This window comes from Xenopus tropicalis, chromosome 3, assembly GCF_000004195.4.
Source record: "Xenopus tropicalis strain Nigerian chromosome 3, UCB_Xtro_10.0, whole genome shotgun sequence".
In the NCBI taxonomy this organism is placed as follows: Eukaryota; Metazoa; Chordata; class Amphibia; order Anura; family Pipidae; genus Xenopus; species Xenopus tropicalis.
Window position 1 is genome coordinate 33,311,232 of NC_030679.2, and position 25,559 is coordinate 33,336,790.

The 25,559-nt window shown below is 40.5% G+C and overlaps 1 protein-coding gene across 1 annotated transcript in view; it reads left to right on the forward strand.

The window, feature by feature from the left end:
* slit3 (slit guidance ligand 3) overlaps nt 1-25,559 on the forward strand; it is a 382,174-nt gene that overhangs the window by 310,493 nt on the left and 46,122 nt on the right. Inside the window, 4 exon segments of the mRNA NM_001079270.1 lie at nt 2,972-3,115; nt 6,219-6,382; nt 21,711-21,843; nt 25,019-25,087. Of these exon segments, the coding sequence (NP_001072738.1) occupies nt 2,972-3,115; nt 6,219-6,382; nt 21,711-21,843; nt 25,019-25,087 (510 nt within the window).

A 25,559-nucleotide genomic window follows, 5' to 3' on the forward strand; every position in this document is an offset into this window, starting at 1 on the left:
CAGAAAGCTATGAATTATGGAAAGGCTATCTCCCATAGACTCCATTGTAAGCAAATAATTCTAATTTTTAAAAATGATTTCCTTTTTCTCTGTAATAATAAAACAGTACCTTGTTCTTGATCCCAACTAAGATATAATTAATCCTTATTGGAGGCAATACAAACCTATTGGGTTTATTCAATATTTTAATGATTTTTAGCAGATTTAAATTATGGGGATCCAAATTACAGAAAGATCCCTTATCCGGAAAACCCCAGGTCCCGAGCATTCTGGATAACAGGTCCCATACCTGTATTTCTTTTACTGACAGATGAGGAAAACTGATACAAAAAAATTTTCCATTAACAACTTTTATTTCATTCCCCTTAATAGTTCAACATTACATTACATTAACATTTATTTATAAAGCGCCAACATATTCCGCAGCGCTGTACAATAAGTGGGTTACATACATTGGACATACAGAGTAACATATAAAGCAATCAATAACCGATACAAGAGGTGAAGAGGGCCCTGCCCAAAAGAGCTTACAATCTACAAGGAGAAAGGGTTGAGACACAAGGTGTGGGAATGGGCATGACCAGAGTTGTGAGAGGTGGGGCACAGGGTATTGCTAAACTAGATTAGGGTAAGCCTCTCTAAATAAATGTGTTTTTAGAGATCTCTTGAAGGCAGAGAGATTGGGAGAAAGTCTGACAGTTTGTGGGAGCGAATTCCAGAGAAGCGGGGCAGCCCTTGCAAAGTCTTGAATGCGAGCGTGTGAGGAGGGAATGAGAGAGGAGTTGAGGAGCAGGTCAGTAGAGGAGCGTAACAAGCGGGTTGGATGGTACCTAGAGATGAGTTCAGAGATGTAGGGTGGGGCAGAGTTATGGACTGCTTTAAATGTGAGGGTCAATAGCTTGAATTTTATCCTGGATGGTAGGGGAAGCCAGTGCAGGGATTGGCAGAGTGGCATGGCAGAGGAGGAGCGGTTGGAGAGGTGTATGAGCCGGGCAGCAGTATTCATTATGGACTGGAGAGGGGACAGTCTTTGGAGGGGAAGGCCAATTAATAGGGAGTTACAGTAGTCCAGGCGAGATATTATAAGAGAGTGAATAAGAATTTTGGCAGCATCTTGGGTGATAAATGATCGGATTTTGGAGATATTTCTTAGGTGAAAGTGACATGATTTGATAAGTGATTGGATATGAGGGGTGAAGGACAGGGCAGAATCAAGGATAACCCCAAGGCACCGGGCCTGGGAAGATGGGGTGATGGTAGAATTGTTAACCGTTATAGATACCTCGGGAACAATGTGGGCGTTGGATGGGGGAAAGAGAACCAGTTCAGTTTTAGAGAGGTTTAATTTCAGGTAACGTTGGGACATCCAAGTGGAGATAGCGGACAGGCAGGAAGAGACGCGAGTTAGAAGCTCTGGGTTGAGATCAGGAGAGGAAAGATAGATCTGAGTATCGTCAGCATAGAGGTGGTACTGACAGCCAAAAGAACTGATTAGTTTGCCAAGTGAGGAGGTATAGAGAGAAAATAGTAAGGGGCCCAGGACAGAGCCTTGAGGAACCCCAACAGAAAGTAATTCCAAACAATTACTGTAGCATGTAAGTGGCATTTAGGTTATAAATATTATTTGTTATTTGTCTTGTTTGGTGGACAAGAACAGAAAGAGAAGACATGTAAAGCTGCCCTACTCAACATTTATTTGGTCATACTTGCTAACTAGTCAGAAAACCAACCTGTAGCCCCGAAGGGCACATAATGACAGGACATCCTGTGCATAATACTTTGGCCATGTTGCTTTACCCCTTTACCCTATTATACTGTATATTGTATTAATGTAACGTGTGTAGCAATATACTGAGCAGCATCACAAGAATAAATGAAACAATAAATAATGTTCCTTAAGGCAGGGGTCTAATAGAGAAACTCACAAAGGAAAAAAGTCCCCTAACATGCAGAGTAGGTGCTGGGACCTCCTGAATAGCTGGATCATAAAGTGTATAAACGATATGTCAGTGTATGTAAAAGCTCAGCAGGACAAAGGTTTTTTAGTGGAGTATAATATTTGATGTCTGTTTTTCTGGCATTGGTACCATAACTACTGTTGCTGTAAAACGGCCAGTCATTTCTCCAAGAACAAAGGGCCAGAATCAATTTAGTGAGTAAAAGTTATCTCATGCTTTATCATGTGAAAACTTATGGATGAGATCTTTCTCCTAATTCAGTTCCATTTTTTCCTATAGATTTTAATGCAGTTTTCACATGATAGCCTTTGAAATAATTTTTTTCTGAATTGAATTGCACCTCAAGTTGAATCTTATCCACGAGTTTTCATGTGATAAACCCTTTGTCTTACTGAATTGGATCTGCCCCAAAATGAGCAAACAAGCCCATTGTGTGTTGTAAGGTGCCAGTGGAATGCTGCCATGCCATTTATCCAATCACACTATATAAAACTGGTTACATATATCAAAATAGCCATGTTTACTGGTTTTTGTTACTGTACATATATGTAACAACTTCTTTTCTATGCTTTTGAACGATTTGTTCCAGCCCAGAAAAGATTTGTCCTAATCATTAATCCCCACTTGAAGTTTTTAAATAAATGTTTGTAAAATACCACATAATACTTTATGATTCCCCAGTCTGAATTTTTAGTGAATCTGCCCCATCACCTTAGGAAACAAGGCACACATGGTTCAGATCATTCAGTGTCTGAAAAAGAGAAAAACCTAAGAAAAAGCAGACAGACCCAATGTATATCCCTGCACACTGCTCTATTTCTGACAAAGATAACTCAAGGATACATCTAATTCTATATGACTGCGTTAAACATTTATAGGCAATATCCCATGGTGTAGCTGTATGCCAAGTAATGTGCTTGAAAAATACATGGTTTCACTAAAGTGAATATCTTGCCAGGTGTATTACTGTCATGGATAATTTACGTTTCCTGCGCTTATGACTTGTGTTTCAGAATGCTGAGGAGTAACCTGATGAGCTGTATTAATAATGATACATTTACTGGCCTGAGCTCTGTGCGGCTGCTCTCTCTCTATGACAACCGCATTACAACCATTACTCCGGGAGCCTTTAACACATTGGTGTCTTTGTCGACCATGTAAGTATTACTTCTTAATGAATGTATCGCACAAAGTCATTTATATTTCATTTGGGGAGACTGAGCTCGCCAGATTGACTTCAATGGGAAATTACAGTGAATGTTCTCACAAAGGAATACACCCTTCCTTTCTTATTACCAAGCCATGCGATATGCCACACTTTATTATCACATGATGTTTTTACAGCATTAAGGCATTAGGCCTTATTTAAGTGAAATTTTTCAGCAGGTATAGATTTAGCAGCGAAAAAATGCCCATAGACTCCAATGTATTGTGACTCGTGAGCTAGAAAAGACACATTCAAAAAAAAGTTGCATTGGAATGGGAAAAGTAACATGCGTTACACAAATGTTTACTGTTTGCAAATTTTCCAGCAAAGCAAAAAAGGGACAGATTCGCTCATCACTACTAATTTACATCTGCATGTGCAGGGAGGGTTTTGCAAATTTGAGCTCAATTGCCATGTTTTTTCCCCACAATGCAACATTTTGTGAAGCAGTGGCATCTGACTGGCAAAATTAAGGCAACTGCATTCACATTTCATTGCAAATCGGACGCAATAGCACAGAAATTCTCCTGGCATAATTTCCGGTGTTCAGCCTGTGAGTGGCATCTGTGCCCGATTCTCTCAAGAAAAGAGTCGAGTTGAGCGCAACAATCTGGTGATTCTGTGCCCCTGGCCACCCGAAGTTGGGGTTCCGACTCTGCCCCCTTTTGCCTGCCACTTGAAGCTTTGGCACAGGTCAAAGGGGGATCACATTGTGCAGAGAGCGCAGTTGCTAAAATTTCGATTGAAAAATCGAAATTTTGGTTCTTGAAGTTACCGGGAGCAGCTTTTTTCCACTGGTAACTTGCGGGGTGCTGCCGCCTGAAGTCAGCTCACCTTATAGCAGCAGTACCCTTAACGAAATTACAGAGGTGCAAGGAACACATTTTGATGCAAGTACCTTAATTAAATTGCCTTAATGCACAAGTGACTGGGGGAAACATTACGCAACTACACTTGCTGACGTAAATGAGCCCTATTATGTGGCTGTGTTCTGCACCTAGCGGGTTAAAAGAATTATTAATGAATGGATAATATGGTGAGTTTCTTGCACATATGCCAAAGAGAATTAACAGGAAATATTCTGTCTTCTGAAATTGCGCAGCAAGGAAGCATTTACTTGATATCCCATGATTCTAACTGTGGTATCTCAGATGCTGTTCCATTGGGTGCTGCAGTGCGCACATCTGTTATCGGTCAGAGCACCATTACAAAGATGAATTCCGCATGTTTATCTAAGCAGTTGTTAGATTCTCTTGACCTCACAAGCTTGGCAACTGTCTTACCACAAGCAGTTTCTATGGCAACTGCCTTCATTGCAATGCAAAGTGTTTAAGGTCACAACCACTCAGTTGCAATAAAATATAACAGAGAAAAATATCCCAAATATGGAAAAATGGAAAAAAAAAAAAAATTAACATCAAGAAGTTTCTTTATAAAGCCCTGGCAGCAATTTTGCTGTTTAGTTTTCCATTCTTTTCAATGAAATTGTTTAATTATCGGAACACTCATTTTAAGAGGAAAATTGATTTTTTGACCTTTTACAATGTTGTTTCTTCTCTCTAAAATCTGATTCCTGTATCAACACAGTGTAAAGCATATCAAGAACCCTGGCGCTAGTGCTATGTTTCTTCTGGTGTGAAACCTGCAACTGATTTAGGCTGTAGATATATAAGCAAAATCAATTGTGACTCCATCACTAGGCCAAGGGCAAAATAATCAATAATATTCAATTCGGCCACACACATTGACAGTCTAATTGCACTTATTCAATCAGTTTCCTTAAGTAAGTGTTAGAGGGTTGTAATAGATATTGCGGACCTGTGGTCACCCTATTCATCAGCCTAAATCATCATCTGCGTTTAGCGAATGCCTTTGATCAGACTTGATACTTATTGCGCATACCGCGCATGTAGGGGGCCTAATCAAAGAAAATTAGTGTTGGGCCAGATTTATCCAGAAAATATTAGTGCTTTCCAGGTACAGTAAATCTATTCCCATAACTGGAAATGATGCAAGTTTTAGTTTGCTTAACTGGGAAAAGTCGCAGAAAACTCACACAAATCACACAGCTCCAACCCGGCCCAAGGAAAGTCTCCCATAGGGCTCAATGGCACTCTGCAGCTCCAACCTGGCCCAAGGAAAGTCTCCCATAGGGCTCATTGGCACTCTACAGCTCCAACCTGGCCCAAGGAAATTCTCCCATAGGGCTCAATGGCACTCTGCAGCTCCAACCTGGCCCAAGGAAAGTCTCCCATAGGGCTCAATGGCACTCTGCAGCTCCAACCCGGCCCAAGGAAAGTCTCCCATAGGGCTCAATGGCACTCTGCAGCTCCAACCTGGCCCAAGGAAAGTCTCCCATAGGGCTCAATGGCACTCTGCAGCTCCAACCCGGCCCAAGGAAAGTCTCCCATAGGGCTCAATGGCACTCTACAGCTCCAACCTGGCCCAAGGAAAGTCTCCCATAGGGCTCAATGGCACTCTGCAGCTCCAACCTGGCCCAGGGAAAGTCTCCCATAGGGCTCAATGGCACTCTGCAGCTCCAACCTGGCCCAAGGAAAGTCTCCCATAGGGCTCAATGGCACTCTGCAGCTCCAACCTGGCCCAAGGAAAGTCTCCCATAGGGCTCAATGGCACTCTGCAGCTCCAACCTGGCCCAAGGAAAGTCTCCCATAGGGCTCAATGGCACTCTGCAGCTCCAACCTGGCCCAAGGAAAGTCACGATACCGAAGCTTGAATGAATCCGAAACTTTCGTACTAGTTGCAACAAATACGATTTAATCGCACAAATTGTCGCAAAGTACAAAAAAATAGTGCAAATTAACTAAAAAAAACGCAGAAAATACGCACAGTTCTAAAACTTAGAAAAATACGAATTCTTTGTACATTGATGAATGTTCCCCATAGTGTGCAAACTGATGAATAGGAAATGTGACACTAGTGTATAAAACTGGATTAGTGGATATTCCCTTAGTAATTTTACGTATTTACTATTTGCTACCTTTTGGCTTACTAAATTACGTCTCTCCCTCTCTTTTATTCCCATTTAATTTTAGCAATCTGCTGTCAAATCCATTTAATTGCAACTGCCATCTTGCATGGCTAGGAAAATGGCTACGAAAGAAGAGGGTCGTAAGCGGAAACCCACGTTGTCAAAAACCTTATTTCTTAAAGGAAATTCCAATCCAGGACGTGGCCATTCAGGATTTTACTTGTGATGGTAAGCTAAAGTAAACTATTAATCAAAATGATCAAGTAAGGTAAATAAAAGGTGATTTAAAGGAAAACTATTCCCCCGAACAATGTAGGTCTCTATAAAAAATATATTGCATAAACAGCTCATATGTAAGCCCATGTTTTATCAACCATTTTGATATAAATAAACTTTTTTAGTAGTATGTGACATTGGGTAATCCTAAATAGAAAACTGCCATTTTTAGAATTAAGGGCCGCCTCCTGGGATCATAGGATTCACAGTGCACACAAACAAACCAAGGCACACATACATGCTAGGCCCCATCAGCCAATGAATAGACAGAGTTTTGCCTTTTGCTCCCACACTACTTCCTGTTACAGTTAGAGTTGCATTATTTCCTGTCAGCTGATCTCTGAGGGAGCACCCAGCCCATCACTAAATGGAGGCTCAAGGGAAAAGATGTAAAAGGGCAATATTTACTGATATATATATTCCAGTTTGGCGAGATTCTTTAATAGGTCACTTAACATAATATAAACTCTCTGATGGGTAAGTATTGAGGGGGTATAGTTTTCCTTTGATGCTTTAATGACAAAGGTGTCAAAAGTCTATATAAACAATAAATCTGACAATTTGCACTTAAAAGGAATAGCCTCTCCTCCATGGGGCTTACCCTGGACTGTAGTTAAGGTCGTATTTGGGTGTTTATTATTGTAGATATTGTTGGAAGCCAAGAAATCTTTGTTTGCTCTCCTAGATATGCATACAACTATAGTAAAATAATGACAATATTTCTTATATCTGCCTTCTCGTAATGAGGCAAGGAAGACCCTGACCAAATGCAGGACAGAAAAGGGGACTTTTGGGGCATACTTTATTAATCCTTATGTTGCACGTTAGCAGTGCAGAGGCCCCATATGAATAACCGTATGAGTCAGTCTGTGGTTGTATAATAAAAATGGTTACTCTGGTTGGGATTTTGCTAATACAGCTCTGCCAACCTCAGAAATAAATATAGGTGTGTAAATAATGAATAAGCACAATGCTTCAAGATGTAATGTGTTTTCTGGTGACCACAGAGTGCTGCGTCTAGCTCGACTAGCTAGGAAATATGTTAGGGAAAGTACTATTTAGAACTTCATAAGTAGGCTAATTATGTTGGGTTGAAAACCCCAACATACTGTTCTTCGACTTTAGCTTATTCTTCCGCTTCTTCTTCTTCTTTTTCTTCTTCTTATTCTTAGCGCCCCCTATTTTCTAAACGCTACTCCTCCTACAGTTTTAGGGGTACAACACCCAAACTCCCCACACTTCTTCGCCCTATAGCAGAGCAGGTTGCTTGTGCTTTTCTAGGCGATCCGGCCCCCCGTCTTTTTGTGGCGCCGTTCCGAACCCCCCAATTTTCCCATTGACTTTGACAGGGAAGATTTTCAAACTGCTGCCACACTTACAGCTTTGAAGCTACACCTCCCAAACTTGAACAACATAATCATGGGGTCACCCCGAATGAACCAGCAACATTTGTTGGATGACCCCAAAGTGGGAGGGGCCAACAACAGCCAATCAAATTTTAATCATTGACTTTAATGGGGAAATTGAAACTGCTGCCAATCTTACAGCTTTGAGGCTACACTCCCCAAACTTGAATCACATAGTCATGGGGTCAGCCTGAATGAATATAGCATGATTATTGGATGCCCAAAAGTGGGCGGAGCTGTGAACTGCTAATCAGATTTTACCTATTGATTTGGTGGAAATCCAACCTGCTGCCATTCTCACAGTAATAACGTCGGGGTCCCCAAACTTTTTACACTTGGTCACTAGGGGACTGCAGTTTAAGTTTTGAAAAGTGGGCGGAGCCACCAACAGCCAATCAAATTTCACCTATTGATTTTTATTGGTTTGATGCCAGATTTTCCAAAATTTGCACATTCAGGTTTTTTTTAAAAAAACAAAAAACCCCACAAAGTGGGAGGGGCCAACAGCAGCCAATCATATTGTACCCATTGACTTTTATGGGGAAATTGAAACTGCTGCCAAACTTACAGTTTTGAGGCTACTCTCCCCAAACTTGAATCACACCGTCATGGGCTCAGCCTGAATGAAAATGTGATGAGATTTTACCTATTGACTTTTAATGGGAAAATTCAACCTGCTGCCATTCTCACAGAATTAACACCTGGGTCCCCAAACTTTTCACAATTGGTCACTAGGGGACTGCAGTTTTAGGTTTGAAAAAGTGGGCAGAGCCACAAACAGCCAATCAGATTTCACTTATTAAATTTTATTGGTTAGGTGCCAGGGTTCCCAAACTTTGCACATTCAGTCACTGGGTGACTACATACTCAAAGTTAGAAAAAGTGGGCGTGGCCACCAAAAGCCAATCACATTTCTTTCATTGTTTTCAGTGGGAAAATTTTAACTGTTGCCATTCTCACATGTTTAATGTCAGGGTCCCCAAACTTTGCACAGTCAGTCACTGGGTGACTATGTTCCACGTTTGGAAAAGTGGGCAGGGCCAACAACAGCCAATCAGATTTCACCTATAGACTTCATATGTTTAAATTTAAACTGCTGCTATTCTTTAAATATTAATACTAAGGTCTCCAAACTTTGCAGAGCTAGTCACCAGGTAACTGCGGTTCAGAGTTGGGAAAAGTGGGCGGAGCCACCAACAGCCAACCCATTTCCACCCATTTAATTTCATTGGTTTATATTAAACTGATGCCATTATTTAAGTATTAATTCCAAATAATTAATTAATTGACTTTTATTGGTTTAAATTTAAACTGCTGCGGTTCTTTAACTATTAATCCTATGGTCCCTAAACTTTGCAGAGTTAGTCACTGGGTAACTGCAGTTCCAGGTTAGAAAAAGGGGGTGGAGCCGCCAATCAGATGTCACTCATTGACTTTCAGTGGGGAAATTTAAATTGCTGCCATTCAGACACTATTAAAGCCAGGGTCCCCAAACTTTTCTCAGTGGTTTTACTATATAACTGTAGTCCAAGGTTAGAAAAAATGGGCGGAGCCAACAACAGATCAGATTTCATTCAGTGACTTCATGCTTTTCAACCCAACATGAAGTTTGTTCACCAAAATGGTACGGTCTGATCTTTAGTTATAGGGGCTGTCATGAAACCGTATCATTATGTTGGGTTAAAAAACCCAGTTCTTCGACTTTAGCTTATTCTTCCTCTTTTTCTTATTTGTTGTCTTAGTGCCCCCTATTTTCTAAACGCTACTCCTCCTACAGTTTTAGGGGTACAACACCCAAACTCTCCACACATCTTCCCCTTTAGCAGAGCAGGTTGCTTGTGCTTTTCTAAGCGATCCTGCCCCCCCATCTTTTTGTGGTTCTGCTCTGAACACCCCAATTTGCCCATTGACTTTGACAGGGAAGATTTTCAAACTGCTGCCACTCTTACAGCTTTGAAGCTACAGCCCCCAAACTTGAATAACATAATAATGGGGTCACCCTGAATGAAACAGCGACATTGTTGGATGACCCTAAAGCGGGAGGGGCCAACAACAGCCAATCAGATAATTGAAACTGCTGCTAATCTTACAGCTTTGAGGCTACACTCCCCAAACTTGAATCACATAGTCATGGGGTCAGCCTGAATGAAAATATGATGATTGTTAGATGCCCAAAAGTGGGCAGAGCTGTGAACAGCCAATCAGATTGTACCTATTGACTTGGCAGAAATCCAACCTGCTGCCATTCTCACAGTAATAACACTGGGGTCCCAAACTTTGCAGATTTAGGCACCAGGTAACTGTGTTTCAAGGTTAGAAAAAGTGGGTGGAGCCACCAACAGCCAATCCGATTTTACCTATTGACTTTTAATGGAGAAAAGTCAACCTGCTGTGATTCTCCACAGTATTAACACCAGGATCCCCAAACTTTTCACAGTTAGTCACTAGGGGACTGCAGTTTTAATTTTAAAAAAGTGGGTGGAGCCACCAACAGCCAATCAGATATCCCCTATAGAATTTTATTGGTTTGATGCCAGATGGTACATTCCGACCCTCCCCCCAAAAATGGTATGATCCAACCCCCCTACAAAAAAATTGGTATGGTCCAACCCCCCCCCCTCCAAAAAATGGTACGGTCCGACCCCCCTCCAATAAAATGGTATAGTCCAACCCCCCTCCAATAAAATGGTACATTCCGACCCCCCCCCCAAAAAAAATGGTACGGTCCAACCCCCCCCCGTACAAAAAATTGGTATGGTCCGACCCCCCCCCTCCAAAAAAATGGTACGGTCCGACCCCCCCCCCCTCCAAGAAAATGGTACAGTCCAACCCCCCCATCCACCAAAATGGTACGGTCCGACCCCCCCATCCACCAAAATGGTACGGTCCGACCCCCCCCCCCTCCCCTCCAAAAAAATGGTACGGTCCGACCCCCCCTAATAAAATTATATAGTCCCACCCCCCGTCCACCAAAATGGTAGGTCCGATCTTTAGTTATAGGGGCTGTCATGAAACCGTATCTTTATGTTGTGTTGAAAAAGTCAACCTACCGTTCTTCAACTGTTTTTCAGCTTATTCTTCCTCTTTTTCTTCTTCGTTGTCTTAGCGCCCCCCATTTTCTAAACGCTACTCCTCCTACAGTTTTAAGGGTACAACACCCAAACTCTCCACACTTCTTCACCCTATAGCAGAGCAGGTTGCTTGTGCTTTTCTAAGTGATCCTGCCCCCCCCCCCATCTTTTTGTGGTGCTGCTCTGAACACCCCAATTTTCCCATTGACTTTGACAGGGAAGATTTTCAAACTTCTGCCACACTTACAGCTTTGAAGCTGCATCCCCCAAACTTGAATAACAGAATCATGGGGTCACCCCGAATGAAACAGCAAAATTTGTTGGATGACCCCAACAACAGCCAATCAAATTTCACCCATTGACTTTTATGAGGAAATTGAAACTGCTGTCAATCTTACAGCTTTGAGGCTACACTCCCCAAACTTGAATCCCATAGTCATGGGGTCAGCCTGAATGAAAATATGATGATTGTTGGATGCCCAAAAGTGGGCGGGGCTGTGAACAGCCAATCAGATTGTACCTATTGACTTGGCAGAAATCCAACCTGCTGCCATTCTCACAGTAATAACACTGGGGTCCCCAAACTTTGCAGAGTTAGGCACCAGGTAACTGTGATTCAAGGTTAGAAAAAGTGGGCGGAGCCACCAACAGCCAATCAGATTTTACCTATTGACTTTCAAAGGAGAAAAGTCAACCTGCTGTGATTCTCCACAGTATTAACACCGGGATCCCCAAACTTTTCACAGTTAGTCACTAGGGGACTGCAGTTTTAGTTTTAAAAAAAGTGGGTGGAGCCACCAACAGCCAATCAGATATCCCCTATAGAATTTTATTGGTTTGATGCCAGATGGTACATTCCGACCCTCCCCCAAAAAATGGTACGAACCAACCCCCCCTACAAAAAAATTGGTACGGTCCGACCCCCCTCCAATAAAATGGTATAGTCCAACCCCCCCTCCAATAAAATGGTACATTCCGTCCCCCCCCAAAAAATGATACGGTCCAACCCCCCCCCTTCAAAAAATTGGTATGGTCCGACCCCCCCCTCCAAGAAAATGGTACAGTCCAACCCCCCCATTCACCAAAATGGTACGGTCCGACCCCCCTCCCCTCCAAAAAAATGGTACGGTCCGACCCCCCCCTAATAAAATGGTATAGTCCAACCCCCCCGTCCACCAAAATGGTAGGTCCGATCTTTAGTTATAGGGGCTGTCATGAAACCGTATCATTATGTTGTGTTGAAAAAGCCAACCTACCGTTCTTCAACTGTTTTTCAGCTTATTCTTCCTCTTTTTCTTCTTCATTGTCTTAGCGCCCCCCATTTTCTAAACGCTACTCCTCCTACAGTTTTAAGGGTACAACACCCAAACTCTCCACACTTCTTCGCCCTATAGCAGAGCAGGTTGCTTGTGCTTTTCTAAGTGATCCTGCCCCCCCCCCCATCTTTTTGTGGTGCTGCTCTGAACACCCCAATTTTCCCATTGACTTTGACAGGGAAGATTTTCAAACTGCTGCCACACTTACAGCTTTGAAGCTGCATCCCCCAAACTTGAATAACATAATCATGGGGTCACCCCGAATGAAACAGCGACATTTGTTGAATGACCCCCAAACACAGCCAATCAAATTTCGCCCATTGACTTTTATGAGGAAATTGAAACTGCTGTCAATCTTACAGCTTTGAGGCTACACTCCCCAAACTTGAATCCCATAGTCATGGGGTCAGCCTGAATGAAAATATGATGATTGTTGGATGCCCAAAAGTGGGCGGAGCTGTGAACAGGCAATCAGATTGTACCTATTGACTTGGCAGAAATCCAACCTGCTGCCATTCTCACAGTAATAACACTGGGGTCCCCAAACTTTGCAGAGTTAGGCACCAGGTACTGTGATTCAAGGTTAGAAAAAGTGGGTGGAGCCACCAACAGCCAATCAGATTTTACCTATTGACTTTTAATGGAGAAAAGTCAACCTGCTGTGATTCTCCACAGTATTAACACCAGGATCCCCAAACTTTTCACAGTTAGTCACTAGGGGACTGCAGTTTTAGTTTTAAAAAAGTGGGTGGAGCCACCAACAGCCAATCAGATATCCCCTATAGAATTTTATTGGTTTGATGCCAGATGGTACATTCCGACCCTCCCCCAAAAAATGGTACGATCCAACCCCCCCTACAAAAAAATTGGTATGGTCCGACCCCCCCCCCCCCTCCAAAAAAATGGTACGGTCCGACCCCCCCTCCAATAAAATGGTATAGTCCAACCCCCCCTCCAATAAAATGGTACATTCCGACCTCCCCCCAAAAAATGGTACGGTCCAACCCCCCCCCTGTACAAAAAATTGGTATGGTCCGACCCCTCCAAAAAAAATGGTACGGTCCGACCCCCCTCCAAGAAAATGGTACAGTCCAACCCCCCCATCCACCAAAATGGTACGGTCCGACCCCCCTCCCCTTCAAAAAAATGGTATGGTCCGACCCCCCCTCCAATAAAATGGTACATTCCGACCCCCCCCCCCCCAAAAATGGTACGGTCCAACCCCCCCCCGAACAAAAAATTGGTATGGTCCGACCCCCCCCTCCAAAAAAATGGTACGGGCCGACCCCCCCCCCAAGAAAATGGTACAATCCAACCCCCCCATCCACCAAAATGGTACGGTCCGACCCCCCCTCCCCTCCAAAAAAATGGTACGGTCCGACCCCCCCCTAATCAAATGGTATAGTCCAACCCCCCCGTCCACCAACATGGTAGGTCCAATCTTTAGTTATAGGGGCTGTCATGAAACCGTATCATTATGTTGTGTGCATCCCCCAAACTTGAATAACAGAATCATGGGGTCACCCCGAATGAAACAGCGACATTTGTTGGATGAAACCGTATCATTATGTTGTGTTGAAAAAGCCAACCTACCGTTCTTCAACTGTTTTTCAGCTTATTCTTCCTCTTTTTCTTCTTCATTGTCTTAGCGCCCCCCATTTTCTAAACGCTACTCCTCCTACAGTTTTAAGGGTACAACACCCAAACTCTCCACACTTCTTCGCCCTATAGCAGAGCAGGTTGCTTGTGCTTTTCTAAGTGATCCTGCCCCCCCCCATCTTTTTGTGGTGCTGCTCTGAACACCCCAATTTTCCCATTGACTTTGACAGGGAAGATTTTCAAACTGCTGCCACACTTACAGCTTTGAAGCTGCATCCCCCAAACTTGAATAACATAATCATGGGGTCACCCCGAATGAAACAGCGACATTTGTTGAATGACCCCCAAACACAGCCAATCAAATTTCGCCCATTGACTTTTATGAGGAAATTGAAACTGCTGTCAATCTTACAGCTTTGAGGCTACACTCCCCAAACTTGAATCCCATAGTCATGGGGTCAGCCTGAATGAAAATATGATGATTGTTGGATGCCCAAAAGTGGGCGGAGCTGTGAACAGGCAATCAGATTGTACCTATTGACTTGGCAGAAATCCAACCTGCTGCCATTCTCACAGTAATAACACTGGGGTCCCCAAACTTTGCAGAGTTAGGCACCAGGTACTGTGATTCAAGGTTAGAAAAAGTGGGTGGAGCCACCAACAGCCAATCAGATTTTACCTATTGACTTTTAATGGAGAAAAGTCAACCTGCTGTGATTCTCCACAGTATTAACACCAGGATCCCCAAACTTTTCACAGTTAGTCACTAGGGGACTGCAGTTTTAGTTTTAAAAAAGTGGGTGGAGCCACCAACAGCCAATCAGATATCCCCTATAGAATTTTATTGGTTTGATGCCAGATGGTACATTCCGACCCTCCCCCAAAAAATGGTACGATCCAACCCCCCCTACAAAAAAATGGTACGGTCCGACCCCCCCTCCAATAAAATGGTATAGTCCAACCCCCCCTCCAATAAAATGGTACATTCCGACCTCCCCCCAAAAAATGGTACGGTCCAACCCCCCCCGTACAAAAAATTGGTATGGTCCGACCCCCCCTCCAAAAAAAATGGTACGGTCCGACCCCCCTCCAAGAAAATGGTACAGTCCAACCCCCCCATCCACCAAAATGGTACGGTCCGACCCCCCTCCCCTTCAAAAAAATGGTATGGTCCGACCCCCCCTCCAATAAAATGGTACATTCCGACCCCCCCCCCCAAAAAATGGTACGGTCCAACCCCCCCCCCGAACAAAAAATTGGCATGGTCCGACCCCCCCCTCCAAAAAAATGGTACGGGCCGACCCCCCCCCCCCAAGAAAATGGTACAATCCAACCCCCCCATCCACCAAAATGGTACGGTCCGACCCCCCCTCCCCTCCAAAAAAATGGTACGGTCCGACCCCCCCCTAATAAAATGGTATAGTCCAACCCCCCCGTCCACCAACATGGTAGGTCCAATCTTTAGTTATAGGGGCTGTCATGAAACCGTATCATTATGTTGTGTGCATCCCCCAAACTTGAATAACAGAATCATGGGGTCACCCCGAATGAAACAGCGACATTTGTTGGATGACCCCAACAACAGCCAATCAAATATCACCCATTGACTTTTATGAGGAAATTGAAACTGCTGTCAATCTTACAGCTTTGAGGCTACACTCCCCAAACTTGAATCCCATAGTCATGGGGTCAGCCTGAATGAAAATATGATGATTGTTGGATGCCCAAAAGTGGGCGGAGCTGTGAACAGGCAATCAGATTGTACCTATTGACTTGGCAGAAATCCAACCTGCTGCTATTCTCACAGTAATAACACTGGGGTCCCCAAACTTTGCAGAGTTAGGCACCAGGTACTGTGATTCAAGGTTAGAAAAAGTGGGTGGAGCCACCAACAGCCAATCAGATTTTACCTATTGACTTTTAATGGAGAAAAGTCAACCTGCTGTGATTCTCCACAGTATTAACACCAGGATCCCCAAACTTTTCACAGTTAGTCACTAGGGGACTGCAGTTTTAGTTTTAAAAAAAATGGGTGGAGCCACCAACAGCCAATCAGATATCCCCTATAGAATTTTATTGGTTTGATGCCAGAGTGCCCAAACTTTGCACAGTCAGTCGCTGGGTGACTACATACTCAAGGTTAGAAAAAGTGAACTGAATTGCCAAGAGCCAATCACATTTCTTTCATTGTTTTCAGTGGGGAAATTTTAACTGCTGCCATTCTCACAGTATTAACCCCAGGGTCCCCAAACTTTTCACAGTTGGTCACTAGTGGACTGCAGGTTTAGTTTTAAAAAAGTGGGTGGAGCCAACAACAGCCAATCATATTTCACCTATTGAATTTTATTGGTTTGATGTCAGGGTCCCCAAACTTTGTTTGTCACTGGGTGACTATGTTCAAGTTTAGAAAACAGCCAATCAGATTTCACCTATAGACTTCATATTTTTAAATTTAAACTGCTGCCATTCTTTAAATATTAATACTAAGGTCCCCAAACTTTGCAAAGCAGAGCCACCAACAGCCAATCCATTTCCACCCATTAAATTTCATCCAATCAAATTTCATACATTGAATTTTATTGGTTTAAATGTAAAATGCTGTCATTCTCACGCTATTTATGCCAGGGTTCCCACTGTTTGTCACTGGGTGACTTCGACTCAAGGTTAGAGAAAGTGGGCAGAGCCAGCAACCACCAATCACAATTTACCTATTGACTTTTATTGGTTTAAATTTAAACTGCTGCCGTTCTTTAACTATTAATCCTAGTCTAGTGTCCCTAAACTTTGCAGAGTTAGTCACTGGGTAACTGCAGTTCCATGTTAGGAAAGTGGGAGGAGCCACCAACCACCAATCAGATGTCACTCATTGACTTTCAGTGGGGAAATTTAAATTGCTGCCATTCAGACACTATTAAAACCAGGGTCCCCAAACTTTGCACAGTGGTTTTTACTATATAACTGTCATCCAAGGTTAGAAAAAGTGGGCAGAGTCAACAACAGATCAGATTTAATTCAGTGAAAACCGTCAGTGACAACGTTTTTCAACCCAACATGAAGTTTGTTCTCAAACTTCCCTTTCTAGTTCATTCTGGAGTTTCATAGGCAGGAGAATGAGTTTTTCACAGTCCCTAAATAAATACATTCTTTAGAATTCGGTAACAGAAAGAAGCACATAGCGATAGAAAAAAAGGTAAACTAAGGGGCAGCTTTATATAAGTGTGAAATTGGAGACCACCAAAGTTTTAAGGGTTAGTGCACCTTAACTTTTAGTATGATGTAGAGAATAATATTCTAAGATAATTTGCAGTTGGTCTTCATTTTTTTTAAATTATTTTTGTTTTTTTTAATTTAGCTTTATGGTCCAGCAGCTCTCCAGTTTCCAATTTCAGAGGTTATCTGGTTGCTAGGGTTCAAATGACCTTAGCAACCATGGAGTGGTTTGAATGAGAGACTGATATATGAATTGGAGAGGGCCTGAATAGAAAAATAAGTAATAAAAAGTAACAATAACAATAAAATTATAGTCTCACAGAGGAATACTTTTTTGGCAGCCGGGGTGTGACCCCATTTGGAGTTTGGAAAGACGAAGAATGCACATGATTCAAAAACTCTAATAAATTAATAATAAGGACCAATTGAAATGTTGCTTAGAATTGCCCACTCTATAACATACTAAAAGTTAATTTAAGTATTTATCAAACGGTGAAATCTGCCCCTAAGTTTATTGTCTCCTTAAACTGTAAACATTTATGAGAGTTGTTCTTTATCTCAAGCAGCATTACAAGCTGTGCACACTTAGGGGCACATTTACTAACCCACGAACGGGCCGAATGCGTCCGATTGCGTTTTTTTCGTAATGATCGGTAATTTTGCGATTTTTTCGGCGTCTTTACGATTTTTGCGTAAAAACGCTAGTTTTTCGGCGTCTTTACGAAAGTTGCGCAAAGTCGCGATTTTTTCGTATCGTTAAAACTTGTGCGAAACGTCGCGCCTTTTATGTTTTAACGCTACGAAAAAGGCGCGACTTTGCGCGCAAGTGTTAATGCTACGAAAAAATCGCGAATTTGCGCAACTTTCGTAAAGACGCCGAAAAACTTGCGATTTTACGCAAAAATCGTAAAGACGCCGAAAAACTCGCGTTTTTACGCAAAAATCGTAAAGACGCCGAAAAAAATCGCAAAAAATACGAAAAAGTCGCAAAATGTTCGTTTCCAATCGGAATTTTTCCAATTCGGATTCGAAATCGTGTCTTAGTAAATCAGCCCCTTAGGCTGTTTTTAAGGCTGATTTGTTTCTCAAATTTTTAACATGCAAAGTAGGGATTCTGTTTGATATTGAACTGCATCTTGTTTTTTTGGAGGATCCCTAGAAAATATTATAAAAAGTTGTTTACACAGTTAGTAAAATGTGGCCAGTGTCTTAAAATACTTTGCAACATGGACAAATGTTGCCTGCAGTTTCCTTTATTGATCACAACTCTTTAGTATGTCATACATAAACTCTGAAATATAACAATATTTGAACATACACTTTTTTAATTATGAATATTTTTTTTGGTTATAATAATGAGACAGTACACTGTACTTGATGGTAACTAAGGGGCAACTTTATTAAAATGTGAGGTTAGAGAGCAGTATCTTGCCATTGTGTACATATGTTTTGTATTAGAACAACAACACTGTCTAAACCACAGTAATTCATAGAACAATGCATAGAACATGCATCACCACTGTTGTGCATGAAGAGCTGGAAGATTAGGTGGCTTCATTTGCACTAGTTTAGTAGTAGCCAGTGTGGGACTGGCCCATTAGAATACCAGGAAAACTCCCGGTGGGCCCAGGGGTGAGTGGGCCCTTCTGGTCATGACCATTTGGCCTGTTTCATGGTCATTTCCTATTTCTGAATGGAAACAAAGAGGAGAAATTGATGCAAGCATGTAAATAAAAGAGACTGGGAGAATAAAGAGGTTGGACGAGGAAAGGAGAAAATATAGTTTGGACACTGTGCCTAGGGTCTAAGGTTTTCTGGTGGGTCCCTGAGGTCCCAGTCTGACACTGGAAATAGCCTTCTGCAGTTCACAAGTTGGTAAAGCAGGAACAGTACAGATGCCTTCCTGAGTAACTACTGAACCTCTCCGTATCTATTTAGCCTTTCATAAATGCATTGATTGCTCAAATGCTGAGCTAAAGAAGACGTTGCTATTTTGTAGTTAAAATATTTCTGTAATTCAATCCTTTTCTTCCTGTGCCTGTTACTGTGGGGGGTAATAGCAACAGTAATAGAAACACTGGTCAAACTATTATAAACACTGTTTTTGGGGGGGAAATAAACAATTAATGAAAAAACAACATGGGGTAGAGACGGTGCAGTAATCACTATACAATCATTGCTATAGGCCAGGGATGTTAGGTATGTGGCCCTATAGCTATTATGAGGCAAAGATTCCATGTGAACCAAAAGTAAGTAACTCCTAAGTATTTAATTTTCCAGTTTGTATGTATTTTAACAGGTAAGGAAGAATTTTTATAGGTTAGATTTTTTTTTTTTTAAACCTGAAGTAAATGGAAATGCATTTTCTTCTTGTAGGTTTGTAGTTAATTGATAACTTAAAGGAACAGTAACACCAAAAAATGAAAGTGTATAAAAGTAATAACAATATAATGTACTGTTGCCCTGCACTGCTACAACTGGTGTGTTTGCCTCAGAAAGACTACTATAATTTATATAAATAAGCTGCTGTGTAGCCATGGGGGCAGCCATTCAAAGGAGAAAAGGTACAGGTTACTTAGCAGATAACAGATAAACCCCCATTATATGGGGCTTATCTACTAGTTATCTGCTATGTAACCTGTGCCTTTTCTCCTTTTTTTCCAGCTTGAATGGCTGCCCCATGGTTACACAGCAGCTTACGTATATAAACCATAGTAGTGTTTCTGAGGCAAACACACCAGTTGTAGCAATGCAGGGCAGCAGTACATTATATTGTTATTACTTTTATACACTTTCATTTTTTGGTGTTACTGTTCCTTTAACTTCTAAAGGCTACTAACTGCTATTACACAGGGTACAGAGCTCCACAGAGGATTCTAATAACCATATAAATCTATTTCATGGTAATCTGTTTAATATTTGATTTCCCCAGTGACAAACCACAGAGACTTTCTTGCTTTTGAGATACAAAACATAAATTCAGGATAAAAGCATGTGCCCCACAAGGCGGACAAATTACACAACATTTTGTACTGAAGATGTCTCTTAAAGGTTTAATATAGATAGCTAGGGAATAAAGCTTATCTGGGGCACAGGACACAAGTGAAACATTGATCTTGTTATTAAACACTCTAATTGAGTTGTCCAACAATTGTTTTAATTGGAACACATATCACATTGTCCAACCTATGACTTGTGTCTACTGTGAGACGTTAATGGGGCCTTTAGAACAAGAAAGAGCATAAAATAAATAGTTCCTAAGTAATATATGTGAATACATTTTCTAAATGCTGTATAAGAAGACCTTTATTTTCTAGATTATTCATTTATCTGACGTAAAGCAAATAGTTGCCATTGGGAGTGAATATAATAACTTTAAAAGCACAAAGTAACTATGTTGTTACATGTTGATATGAAATAGATTTATCTGTACCACAGCTTTCAAAGTTAAGTTGGAACACTAAAGAAGTGACCTTAAAATGATGAAGCTGACATATAAAGGCAAACCTATTAGTTCCGTTTATGGGACTTTTACCTATGCATAGTGGAAACAGATGAGATATCTGGAGAATCTTTATAGTATTTCACCATAATTTGTTCAGGGTGTTCCCACTTGTAAAACACTGTCTTTGTCATATTGTATTATTTATTTTAAATATCAACAAAGAGTTTTGGGTTGATTTGGTATCTCAAACCCTTACCTTTTAATACTTAAACTGACTTTATTTAAAGAGACATACACACTATGAAGCCATATACTCTATTTGTTATAGAAAAACAGTAAAATAATGCTTAGACTGTGGGTACAACATATACAAAAAGTATCTTAAAAGTATCTTAACTAAAATAGGGAACAATAGGAATGGCTAAATCTGAATTGAATTATTTTGTTTTATTTACACAAGCCACATACCCCCATATGTAATAAAAGGCACCCAAGAGCAGTGACCCATAGCAACCAATCAGCAGGTAGCATTTACTGGTCACCTGTTTAAAGCAAACATCTTATTGGTTGCTCTGGGTTACTGCTCCCAGGCAAACTTAGTGCCTTTTATTACATAACCCCAAATGTCTTTTATCCTTATTTTGTCCCTTTTGCTACCATTACCTTATTTTTACTTTTCCTGATTTTGTTAATGTCTCCTTAACCTATTGTGTTGAGCCTTGAATATTTACATATGGATCCAGTGATTTTTAAACTGTGGGGGTGGGCACCACTGGGGGATACTGGAGGATTAGTGGGGGGCTCAGCCTAAAGGCCAATTAGGGTCACTACCAAAAATAACAGCCATTTATCTCCTACTTCATCACCTGAAATGCCAGCTTTAAGGTCAGTTATGGTGATATTTAGGGTATATATGTTTTTGCAAGTAGGGCTTGAACTGAAAGTTTGACAACAGGCTGTCTTGATGTATAGTTTAACTTTACTTGAGAGGATACACATTTGATAAATTTTACTGGATATTTTTATTAGCAGTATTTTTCTGCCGGGGGCGTAATTTTAGATGCTACACTATACAAGTAAGGTGGCATAAGGTTGACTAAGAACACTATAAAAGGGGTAATGTTCCAGCTTTGCATTTCATAGAAGTGATTTTTTTGACCATATCCAAAACATTGTTTAAATGGGGTCTTATTAGGGTGTAAACAAAAAAAATTTTTTATTACTTCCTTTTAGGCAATGAGGAAAGTAGCTGTCTTCCAGCGTCGCACTGCCCAGAACAGTGCACTTGTGTGGAATCTGTGGTTCGCTGTGGAAACCAGGGATTAAGAACTCTCCCTAAAAACATTCCAAAGGATGTAACTGAGCTGTGAGTATCTATATCCCCTAGATCAATTAAATGCTTTAGGGTACATTTTTTCCTTACATATTTGTATATAATTGTTTTAATTTTTAAAAAGCGAGGCAGTGAAGTCTGCAACAGTTGCAAGCATTTTCTAAAATATGCCACTCGTAAATGTTCCATCAACTGTTATTACTACCATATGTGGCAACTCACTTGATATTTTGTAGAAATAGAAAGATGTTCAGATACTAACCTGAGAGATCTTCAGGCTTTGAGTTTCATATCCATGGAAAAATATTTGTTTCTTCCTTTTCATCTTGTTCTCAAGCAACAGGTCATTACCTGGATCCGAAAGAAACTGAAATTCCAATTTGTTTTATGTGGCTTCTTTGTGAAGTCTACTTAGGTTGTGCAACTTACTGATTTAGGATGTGTAGGCTAAAAACCTCAAAAGCAATTACAACCTAATTACAATAGGAAAGTCCAAACTTCCATTTACCCTTATGCTTCATAATAACCATAACCAGGTCCATTGATCTACTGCACCATGGCCCAGTGTGGTATGCTGCAAAATACATTACACACAGGTATCATACATGGTATAATTTGAATCAGTTTTACAATGAAAATAGTGTAAAGGTAATTGACCCAATCGCCAAAGACTGAAAGAAAAAGGTGTTTAGGAAATAGGCTTGATTTCCATTTTTTTTTAAATCTTTGTCACAGTGGAAGTATAATCCATCTGTAGCCATTCAAGCATTAGTGAATTCAGATGGCAACTGCAAATTCCAATGCAAAATCAAATTAGAGTGTGTGGTATTGTTTGACTGTACATGATTAAATTAGTATCAAGTGAAGAATCCATGAGGACTCATTTACCAAAACACTGCAAGCTTTTGTTGCTAATTGCCATGGGTTTTTTCCCACAATGTGGTTTGCTGATTCACAAGCACACTCCTTGGCAAATCGTGCATAGGTTAAAGCACAAGCTTTTCTTATTGCATGTGTGTGTGTGTATGAATCGCATCGCGAGATCTACATTAACATGATAATTCATTGGACGCAGGTCAGCTGAGTATGATGGAGCAACCAACTGGTAGTTACACCTACTCAATGAAAGGTTTAATCGGAACGTTCACTCTGTTCTTTGCAGTATATGTGCATTTCATCTGAGCATGATAACCAGGCACAATAGGAGCCGTCATAATGTTGTTTTTAAATGTGCTCTTTTCATTTATGTTTTTAAAAACATTAACATGTACATTGTATAGGATAATGTACCCCACAGTAAGATTTATATGGTTATTAGAATCCTCTGTGGAGTTCTGTACCCTGTGTAATAGTAGTTAGTATGGTTTTATATTGTCACAAAACTCACAGGTTTCTAAAATCCCAGTTTTTAATTACAGTAGCAGTGCTATGTATTTATATACATATATACATTTATTTTCTCAGATCACTTAAACAGTAGTAATATGCATTCCATATTGGCTACAGTGGCAACTTGTTCAACACAAGTCATGCTAGTGTTTATGCTTATAGATACTTTAGTTTTTGTTGTTCATTTAAATATAAAAACAGTTCAGCTTTTAAATGTGTAATAACAGTAGAAAACGAAAACTAGTCATTATATAAATCATGCAGAGCAATCAAACATGGAATGCAATTTCTTTGCAGTGGAAGGTTTCAAAACATTATTTTTCTCTCGAAAAACAGATACCTTGCTTATGTGAATTTTTTTTTTTATTAATAATGTTTATGTGTGTGATCGTTAACTACAATAACCATTTCACTGTCTGCTATGGGACTGCTTAAAAAGGGAATTTATCTGAAACATTAACATTGTATGTTTGTGTTACTGACCCCCTGGGGTGTTCCTTAAGGACTTGGTATAAGTGTTGGCTGTGATTTATAGTGCACTGACTAGATAGTTTGGATTTATTTTATATATTTAAATGTCATAATACACCAATGCCTTGCATATGCTCTAACTTCCCAGTGTCTTTTGGTGTCATATTTATTTTTGTGGTTTTTGAACATGGTAGTAGTTCCTAATGGTTAAAAATGCTTCATCCAAGCTGTGCACACCAGTTTTGTGTCTTGGACACACTACAAATTGCAGTGAACACATAAAATTTTGGGTAGAAATACTAAAGTTGTCATTCAAACCTAGACTGTGGCTGGTGCAACTCTCTGACCAAGTAATTATGAAGGTGGGAATAATATAAAGTTCTAAAGATTTATTGTTTCACCTCTAAAAGTCTATTATGCCTGACTTGTGCCACTGTCAAGCTCTAGTAGTGCTTAATTTTTAGCTACATTTTTATAATCCCCAACTTCAGATCTATTTTCCAAGTTTGGATTTCTTCTCACCCCAAGAGTTGGGTTAATGGCGGAGGGACCATTAGGTAACTTAGGTGAGGGGGCCTTGTTCAATTTAGTCAACACACATGCCTAAACTTGAGCTTATTTTAGCCACATAGTTTGCCCCGCAGAAGCTTCTAATCACATTGGAACACACTGCATATTGTGTAGTAAGTTTTGTGATTTGTACCTTACACTGTGCTAAAACTATTTTTAAAGAGTATCATACGCTCGAACTAGACCCAGTTTTTTTGTGCACATGGTGTGCTGAATAGGTCAATGTGGATGCTGGTCCTTGCAGTTTAATAGCAAAGGCTGCCCCTAACAATATCACTCTAATGCTAAGTGATATCTTGTGTACTAGAGCACCCATTAGCCCTGCCTGTATATCTTTGCATTCAGTGAGCTCTCGTCATTGCAGATAGGTTAATAAATTTATATGCATGTCTTTCATATAATTCATATCCAGGAATCTGCATTGATCTTAGCCACAAAAAGAACTCACCCTCTTGCTCAATATTTAAAAATAACTAGTTTGAATAGTTTTATAACCCCCACTGAAGTTAAACTTGACCATTTTCCCTATGTAACTGGGTTTCATGAAGATGACTTCTTTCCATTAGTAAATAACCAATGTTTTATTTCCAAGTGATGAAGCAATTATGACTATTTGTTGTTTCTTCATTTCAGTGCTGTGGGCTCTTAATAATGTGCCAAGGTTCTCAGGTTAACCATGTCCATTTATTTTCATGACTAATAATCCCCTGTTGTTTATTACATCTACTGTTATTGAGGTTTTGCTTTCTGTTCCTAAAATGACCCTTTATTTATTTAGATATTTGGAAGGGAATCATCTAACATCTGTGCCAAAAGAGATCTCCAGTTTCAAGCATCTAACTTTAATGTAAGTATCTTTTTATTTGCGCCGCAATAAACTTTCATTTTCCTCTTTCAAAAACCCTCTGCCAGCAGGCATCCAAGCATTTGATTCATTTGTTCTATAATGTGACTATTTTAGGAGGCCAAAATCTTTTTTAAAAGAGTTAAGCAAACGTAGGTCATGTAATTCACGCTAAAACAGAGGATCCAACATATGGTTCATCCCTAAACAGTTTTTTATGAAAAAAAGGAAATAAACCAGGCTTTTTTAATGTTTTATATCTTTGGCATGTATCATCTTATTGATATTGTGCAGAGAGTAAAGACACAAGGTTGCATTTAGTTAGTTCCAAGGGTCATTGTTCAAAATAAATGAATACTACTTATTGCAAATAGTTAATAATGTATTAAATGTATAATATTCTTCTAAGTCATCTCATTTTCTGTAATATGTAGGAAGAATATATTTGCAGAAGTGGTAACATGAACGGCAAGAA